Source organism: Sinocyclocheilus anshuiensis, unplaced genomic scaffold, assembly GCF_001515605.1.
Source record: "Sinocyclocheilus anshuiensis isolate Anshui unplaced genomic scaffold, SAMN03320099.WGS_v1.1 scaffold1101, whole genome shotgun sequence".
Classification (NCBI taxonomy): Eukaryota; Metazoa; Chordata; class Actinopteri; order Cypriniformes; family Cyprinidae; genus Sinocyclocheilus; species Sinocyclocheilus anshuiensis.
In genome coordinates, this window is record NW_015558562.1 from 181835 (window position 1) to 191479 (window position 9645).

The following is a 9645-nucleotide window of genomic DNA, read 5'->3' on the forward strand; positions in this document are numbered from 1 at the left end:
ACACAGAGACACACACAGACACTCTCACACACACACACACACACACACACACACAGAGAGAAACATACACACAGACACACACTCCTGCAAAGAGGAGAGTGCACAGAACAGGTGAACACACACACACACACACACACACACTAGTTTTATTGTAGTATGATTGATATTTATTTTATTTATTAATATTAGTATTTTAATTGGTTTGTACTTGTTGTATGTTTTTGTCATTTTTATTAGTTATTTATATATATTAATTAAATAAATAGTCATTTTTTTTATTATTATTAATTTTATATTATTATTTTCATTTATCTTTATCATCATTACTAAATTTACTTATTTCAGATTACTAAAGCTTAATCTGAAATAAATAAAAACTGTACAGACATATTTTGCAAAAAAAATATATAAATCTTGAAATAACTTGTCTTAACCAAATTAAATAATAATAATTTGGTTAACACGTTATTTCAAGGTTTTTGTTGTTGTTGTTATTGTTTTGTTTTTTTCCAAAATATGTCTGTACAGTTTTATTAATTTAAGATTAAGTTTTAGTTATCTTAGTACTTCAAGTTAACCGAACATAGGAAATATTGCATTGGCAACTAGCTGACAGAAAATAAGTTTAAGTTTTTTTTATATTGTATTTAATTTAATTTACCATTTATTTTATTGCAGGTGTTTTTGTTTTTTTTTAGCTGTGGTCATTTTAGTACTTCAAGTTTAACAACAATTAGAAATGTTGCCTTGGTAATGAGTAATGAATATGTTTTAGAATGTGTTTTTGATGGTTTAGATTTAGCTTTAGTTAACAATAATAACTTTTGTTTTGACATACAGCTCAGCAGTGAATTCTTGTGAAATCCCGTCTGTTGTTTCGTTCTGACAGAGGTAAAAAGGATCCGTTCGAGGGCGACGCCACGACGTGCAAAAACAGCTTCAATAACCCCGCCTACTACATTCTAGAAGGCGTTCCCAACCAATCCGCTGCTCTGGCCTCTGACATGCTCCCGAGCTCCGCCCTCCCTCCGCTAGCCAATAAAACAGCTCCTCCTGCAGGCGGTGTGGGGAAAAACAAGCCGCCCAGTGGAAGTTCTGCACCAGGTCGAAGGCAGACGTCTGGACGCCCGGTTCAGCCCATCAGCGAGGAAGGGTCTTTGGAGGATGATGGGAACATCGGGTCTCTAAATCGTCCCCCGCCGGATTTCCCTCCTCCTCCGCTGCCCAAAGGAGCTCTGGAGACGGCAGAGAACTCGTTCAGAAAACCACAAAAACTCACCGACATCAAGATCCCGCCCCTGTCTGTGGTTCCGTCCAATCCGCTGTCGTCGCTCGGCTTCGTACCGCCCTCTGGTGGAGGGGGCGTGGCCTTCAGTCTGGATGCTCCGCCCACGCTGAACCCAAACTCCGCCCCTTTCCGGCGAGGAGGCGGGGCCTCGGGACTGGACGACCAGTCGTGTTCAGTGCTGCAGATGGCCAAGACTCTGAGTGAAGTAGAGTATCCGTCGGGGAGAGGTGTCTTGAAGACGAGCGCTCCTCACATCAGAGGCCTGACCTTCCCTCCGCACTCCATACAGGAGGAGAGCATCGCAGAAGACCTGCCCGAGGAGGTGACGCAAAAATACACACGCACTGTGTTCATTTACACACGAGCAGCTCAGGATCCAGTGTTTTCAGTGTCTTGAAGCAGCCTGTGTCTTGGAATATTTTATTTAATTTTTATTCTTAAATTTAATAAGTAAATATAAATATTTTTACTTATATTTATTAATTTTATAATGTTAAAATATATAAAAGAATAATAATAAAAATAAAAAATAAGAATTATTTTTTATTTTGTTAATAACAATAATAATAATATTTTATGTATTATTAATAATGGCAATTAACAATTATTAATAATAATATTTATTAATATAAAATAAGATTTATTACATTGTTAATAATAATAGCAACAATAATTAATAATAATAGTATTTTATTATTTAAATTTTTTAAATTTGTTATTCTAATATTTTATATTTATTAATTTTATAATTTAATTAAAATATTTAAATGTTGCTAATAATTATTATTATTTTGTTACTAAGTGTTATTAATATTAACAATTAGTAATTAATAATAATTATTTATAATTTCATATCAATTATTTAAATTATGATGATAATAATACATTTTATTGTTAATAATATTGATAATTATATTGTTAATAATGATAACAATAATTAATAATGAAATTATTATTAATTAGTAATTATTAATAATTATTAATGGATATTACTTTAGATTAATAAATTTAATAATAATTATTATTAATTAAATATTTTTAATAACATTAGAAATGTCAGAAGTCAGAAAGAGCTTTATTACCAAGTATGTTTACACGCACAAGGAATTTGACTTGACAACAGGAGCTTCCGGTTCAGAAGAAAGTATGGACATACATACATGCAGACATACATAGGAAATACATGGTAGAGATGGAATGTAATACTAATATAAGAAAAACAGAAAATAATAATGCATGATTATTATGTGACTATAAATGACTATAAAATATAACAATAATTAATTTGTTTTGTTAGTCATTATACTATTAATATAAAATAATCTGTATTAATAAATGTTGATTGTTATTATTATTGTTGTTGTGGCAGGGTCTGTGGCATGACGAGAGCAGCAGCAGCAGTCTGTCGGTGGAGTGCAGTGTCGGTGAGTGGCTCCAGAAGCTCGGTCTGCAGCATTACGAGGAGGGACTGCTGCACAACGGCTGGGACGACCTGGAGTTCCTCAGGTGCAAACACACACCTGTCTGCATGCCGTCACAGTCACGCATGGGTTAAAGGCCAAAGCTCTCACACCTGTGTTGGCTCAAACTCTAGATGACTTTCTTTGACAAATGTGACCCTGGAGCAGAAAACCAGTCATAAGTTCTTCTTCTAGCCATTTAGTCCTGTCCGACTCTTGGCTACTTCACGTCCTTCTGTCTTTTACCGCTTCCTTGATGTCGCTCATTGTCGCTCATTGATGGTATCCAGCCAGCCATCCTTGGGCGGCCTCTCCTGCGTGTTTCGCTGACCAGTCCCAGCATGGTAGATTTTTCCAATAACGAATCGGCTCGCATAACATGTCCAAAGAATGTTAACTGTTGCATAGTAATTTTGGCTTCAAGCGACATATCTGGCTTGATTCGATTTAGGACTTCCACATTGGTTTTTATCGCCATCCAAGGAATTCGCAGCAGCCTTCTCCAACACCAGAATTCGAACGCATCAATCCATCTTTTGCCAGCGATTTTCATTGTCCAACTTATATATATGGTGATGGGGAACACGATGGCCTGGACAATTCTGCACTTCATGGAGAGGCTAATATCTTTGTTTTGCCAGATCTTGGTCATGTCCGCCATTGTGCCGCGACCCAGTGCAATCCTCCGCTTGATTTCAGATGTGCAGCCTCCGTCCTGTTCAATCATTGATCAAAGGTAGATAAAATCTTTGACTAATTCGATTTCCTCACCATCGATCGCAATGTGGACTTGCCCGTTGCCCGTTTTCTTGACATTCAAATACAGGCCCAACCGTTCACTTTCCTCCTTCACTCTGCGGATCAGTTCTTCCAGATCCTGGATGCTTTCCGCGAGCAGGGTGGTATCATCTGCATATCTCAGATTGTTGATATTCCGGCCACCAATTTTAACTCCGATGATTGACTCGTCCAGGTCAAGCTTTCTCATGATGGTTTCCGCGTACAAGTTGAATAGAAGAGGTGATAAGATGCAGCCCTGTCGTACTCCTTTGCCAATTTCGAACCATTCTGTATTACCGTATGCTGTGACAGTTGCCTTCTGGTCTGTGTACAACCATCATATCAGCAAGATCAAATGCAGTGGGATGCCTAGTTCTTCCAGTGCAGTCCACAGCTTGTTGTGTTCAACACAGTCGAACGCTTTGCTGTAATCAATGAAGCATATATAGATGTCCTTCTGGTACTCTCTGCATGTCTCCATAATCCATTGGAAATTGGAAATTTGATCGCGGGTGCCTCTTTCCTTCCTGAAACCTGCCTGAGTATCAGGTAGTTTCACTTCCAAAAATTTCCCCAGCTGCTATTGGATGATCTTCAATAAGATCTTGCTGGTGTGTGATATCAGGGTGATGGTGCGATAATTGAAGCAGTTGCTTGTGTCTCCTTTTTTTGGAATCGGGATGAACAACGACCGCTTCCAGTCTTTTGGCCATTTACAGCCTTTCCAGATGGCGTGGCACAGTGAGTGCTGGGATCGGCACTGCTTTCAGCATCTCTGATGGAATTCCATCGATTCCAGGGGCTTTCCTGTTCGGCAGTTGTCTAAGTGCCCATGCGACTTCTTCCTCCAGGATATCAGGTTCAATGTTGGTACAAGGGTGCTGTTGTACTTGTTGGCTTGGATTCGCATACAGACCTCTGTGCTCTTTCCACCTGTTCTTGACGGATTATTGGTTGTGCAATACTTCGCCATTGGCGCCTTTAACTGTTCCTTGCCAGGCAGTGTAGGGCGTCCGCATCCGCTTCAGTTGGGCGAATAGGGCACGGGTGTGTCCTTTCTTATTGTCCTCTTCCAATTCCTTGCATCGCTTATTCCAATATTCTTCCTTATCTTTCCTGGCCGCACGTTGAAGTTCCGCATTTAGCTGTCTAGTCTCATCTCTATCTTCTCTCGCCTTGGCCTGCCTCCTTGTTTTGGCTATTTTGATGGTTTCTTCTGCCAGCCAATTATTCCATTTTGTGGGCTTCGCATATGGAACATGCTGTTGTGCGATTTCAATGATATTAGTCGCGATATCTTTCCACAGTTAATCTGGCTGTTGTTCTTTGAGGGCGAGTGTGTCGAATCTGTTCTTCACTTCGATAGCGTACAGAGGTGACATCTTGTCCACTTGGAATCTCGGTGTGGCGATGTCCCGTTTGATCCTGTCCCACCTGAGCTTGGCTTTCATTATCAGTAGCTGATGGTCAGTCATGCAATCGGCTCCGGGGAACCAACCAATCGGCTGGTTCCGATGTATCCCATCTGGTGCTAGCCAGATGTAGAGACGCCGTTTTGGTTGCTTAAAACCAGTGTTGGTAATCCATAGCTGGTTCTCATGACAAAATTGGACTAAACGATCTCCGGCTGCGTTCCGCTCGCCCAAGCCGCAGTTGCCTATAACGTGAGATTCGGCATGGCTTCCCACTTTGGCGTTGAAATCTCCAATCACGTAGATAATGTCCTTTTTTGGTGTCTGGTCCATTGCTTTTTGAACTTCAGCATAGAATTCTTCAATGATGGCTTCGTCTATTGCTGACCCAGACAGCAACATAGTGTTGGCCCAGATCCAGCCCACATCCACGCGGGCCAGATGTGGGCCGGATCTTGGTCGAAACTAGTTGCTGTCTGGGGATGTTGGAGCTGTTGGGGCATAAACCTGCAAGATGGTGATGTTTAGTGGCTTACCTCGAATTTGGATGGCGATCAGCTTGTCGTTAATTGTTCGATAACTTTCCACTGATCTGCTGACTTTCTTGCTGGTAATGAAGGCCACACCATTCCTCCGGATGGTATCATTTCCTGAGTGATAGATGGTGTGGCCCCTGATTGGAAATAGCCCCTTCCTATCCAATGGAGTTCACTTATCCCCAGGATGTCGATCTTCAGTCGGACCATTTCATTTTTGACAATCTGTAATTTTCCAAGGTCCATATCACGTACATTCCATGTGCCAATTTTCATTGGTCTGGTGCAGCGCAGGCAGTTCTGTTCGATCCTGCTGGCGTCAGCAGTTGAGCGTCCAGGAGGATTTGTCTCAACGATGTCATAAGTAGCTGGTCTACTGGAAGCATGTCCTTGCTCTTCTCCAGTCGCATTTTGGACACCGTCCAGCCTGGAGGGTCCACTGTCCCATGCCATATTTGAAGACGTAGTTGTTTGCATTCCCATTAAGTTTTTTGACCATAACACGAGGGTAGGTGGCCAGATCTTTCCCTCGACCCTCCCTGGGCTCAACCACGAATGGTTGAGACCTTAGCCTATGGTTTAGCCCCGGAGGGTAACCGTAGTTAATCCCCGAAACCACAAAGAGGTTTGGGATGGGACAAGTAGCATAGGTATATTTGTAGCAATAACCAACAATACATTGTATGGGTCAAAATGATCTATTTTTCTTTTATGCCAAAAATCATTAGGATATTAAGTAAAGATCATATTCCATGAAGATATTTTGTAAATTTCCTACCATAAATATATATAAATTTAATTTTCGATTAGTAATATGCATTGCTAAGAACTTCATTTGAACAACTTTAAAGATGATTTTCTCAATATTTAGATTTTTTTGCACCCTCAGATTCCAGATTTTCAAATAGTTGTATCTCGGCCAAATATTGTCCGATCCTAACAAACCATACATCAATGGAAAGCTTATTTATTCAGCTTTCAGATTATGCATAAATCTCAATTTCAAAAAAATTGGGTTTTGTGGTCCAGGGTGACAAATGTAGTCATGTACAGTACATGTACAGTAGGCATTTAATTTTAGTTATTAGTTATTTCTCCTGTTTTCAGAAGGTTTCATGTTGCATATTTTTAATTTAATGTCTATTAAAGTTTTTCAGTGCCATTATTCTTATTAATTATTATTAATAAACTGTTAATGTTTGAAAGCAAAACCGTTAAGACATAAGTTTAGTACTATCATTTTAAATTATTCAAAATTATTTTTGATCAATTTTTTTTTTAGTTATTTACTAGTGCTGTCAAACGATTAATCACGATTAATCGCATCCAAAATAAAAGTTGTTGTTTACATAATATGTGTGTGTACTGTGTATATTTAATATGTATATATAAATACAAACGCATGCATGTATATATTTAAGAAAAATATGTTATATGTGTATATTAAATATATTTATATAGAATATAAATTATATAAATATATACATGTAATTACATGTAAATATTTTCAAAATATATACTGTATGTGTGTGTATTTATATATGCATAATAAAAACACAGTACACACACATACTGTATATTACATAAAACAACTTTTATTTGGATGCGATTAATCGCGATTAATCATTTGACAGCACTATTATTTATACTATTTTTAGAAATGTTCCTGTTCTGTAATTTTAATTGAATGTTTATTAAAGTTTATCAGTGTCATTTGGTTTAACATCAAATTAAAGTTCTATGGTTTAACGTTTAAAACAAAGAAATTAACACAACCATACATTTTAGAGTTGAAATTGTACTGTTGTTCAGTTTTTTAACAAGTTATTAAATATTTTTTACCATACAGTAGGGTTAGTAGTATTATTACTGTAGTAATATATGATATGATTTAGTTTTTATAATTAAACATATAAAAGGTGTAATTTGCAAAAAGTATGACAAAACATTGACAAATTTTGTAAATCATGTAGGTATCTAAAATATTATCAGTTATTTATATTATTTTTTAGCAGGTTACTTTTTACTGTCATTTTTTTCTCAGCGCTGCTCAGGAAGATCCAATCACACTTGATTGTGATTAGAATTTTCATGAATATATTTTTAGTTAGATTTCAGAGTACAAGCTTCTCATCCAATCATGTCTCTTTCCTGCAGTGACATTACAGAGGAGGATCTGGAGGAGGCGGGAATTCATGACCCCGCCCACAAGAAAATACTGTTGGCCAGCTTAAAGCAACAGCAGCAGCAGAAATGAGATCCAGACCGGACTGAACGAGAGAAACTTTGCACTGGTAGAGAAAGTGGTTTTAATTTAATCCGATGTAATAAAGCTGGTCATTTTAGTTCATAATATTATTTAAACATGTCAAAAAGGATGTGTCACTACAGCCCCACCCTCAACTTCCTGTCATCTGTGTCGGGAGGAAGTGACGTCATCGGAACATTCCTCACCTTTGGTGACTGAAGTGTTAATTACGAACAGTTTGTTTTTCTTGCATGTTTTATGACTTTAAAGGAAAGGGAAAAGCCAAAATCAGCAGCTCACTGTGTTTATACGTTTGCGTTTGTTTCTCTGCCTTCGTTTGTACGAAATCAATCAGTTTGTTGGATGCACACACACACTCACACACACACTCTCTCACACACACACACACACACACACACTCACACACACACACACACTCACACATGCACACACTCACACACACACACACACACTCTCACACACACACACTCTGATCTCATCAGCAGGTGGCTCTGGATGATCAGCGCTTCATTTGAGATGTGAATCTTTGTCTGTTCGTTCATTCAATATGGTTCCGATTCAGATGCAGTCTGATTCGTTCGTCGTTTTTTCGATGAGTTCGGGATGAAATCGCATCTTGCTGTCGGATTCAGTGTTTGTGTCTTGAGTTTCCAGACGTCGGTCTTGTTTCAGATGAGCTTCAGTTTGGAAAGCTTTCAGAGTTTTACCTCGTCCTGTAATGAATCACTCCGTGGAAACACAGCTGTAGTCTTTCTCTTTGGATTCTTACAGCAGGAAAACTGTTTGTTTTATTTAACAGTGTCTTTAACTTTATTATAATTGGGGCGTTTCTCCTCAAATGCATGTATAAGTTCTTGCATAATTGTTTTGTGTATTAAGTTTTAACATTATACGTTTCTCACCCATCATTCATAATTATAATCCTTTGAATATTATTAACTGTTTAACTCTGTGTTGTTGTAAGTTAATATTGTGTTTGAGTTTCTGTCCCTTTAATGTGTTTTTGTTTTTCCTTTTTTCTATTGAATAAAAATTCAAATCTAATGTTCAGTAAAGGAAATACAATTCTGTTGTGTTGTGTCTCAGATATTTTCCTAAGACCTTTTTTTTTAATCAGACAGTAGCAAGTTTTATGAAGTTACTTTCAAAACTTCACTATGTACTATATTTGTCCATCTATTGACTTTTTTTTAAGTATCAAGCACCTTACGGTTGGTCTTTGAATGTAAAGTGTGACATTGAGACATTTGCAAGGTTTTTCTTGTTTAAATCCAAAAGCAAAATACAAATTGTGAAAGAATTGCTGAATCGTGTGAATATTCCGAGCTTCTGGGTTCCTGCCAAGATGAATAGTTATCTAAAACTAATAACATAAAAAATACCTTGAAATGAACTATTAACTGAAAATAAAATAAAATATAAAAAAAAATTACTAAAACCTTAAATAAAATGAACACGAAAGCAAAAAAAAATTATATAAAAATAAAACCAAAGTATTGACAGATTATAACAGCATCTTAGCGAAACTAAAACAACATGTGAATGTGATGCGTCTGATAGGAGATGGGGCTGGAGAAGCTCTCTATTTTCACTCTTTATTTTGTCATTTTTATGGATTATATACAGCAGATCATTCATGAAATACATGGCGTGCACTGGAGTCAGGAAACATTAAAAAAAGAAACTACATCGTATTTATATTAATATTTACAAAATATTTTTCAATAAAAGCCTAGCTTAAAAAATCATCCCGACATTTTTTTTGTTTGTTTGTTTTTCTTTTTTCCTTCAATAAATTAACTACAAGTGGCTTAACTATGCTTGTTTCTGGGGTCACACACACACACACACACTATACACACACACATACACACACACACACTACACACACACACACACA

At 37.4% G+C, this 9645-nt stretch overlaps 1 protein-coding gene across 1 annotated transcript in view; it reads left to right on the forward strand.

Annotated features, from left to right (window-relative positions):
• The window catches only part of inppl1a (inositol polyphosphate phosphatase-like 1a), a 29170-nt gene extending 20375 nt beyond the window's left edge, over positions 1 to 8795 (forward strand). Inside the window, 4 exon segments of the mRNA XM_016474980.1 lie at positions 80 to 111; positions 890 to 1610; positions 2658 to 2794; positions 7634 to 8795. Coding sequence (XP_016330466.1) covers positions 80 to 111; positions 890 to 1610; positions 2658 to 2794; positions 7634 to 7733 — 990 coding nt within the window. The 3' untranslated portion in view covers positions 7734 to 8795.
• Positions 8796 to 9645: the final 850 nt, after the last annotated feature.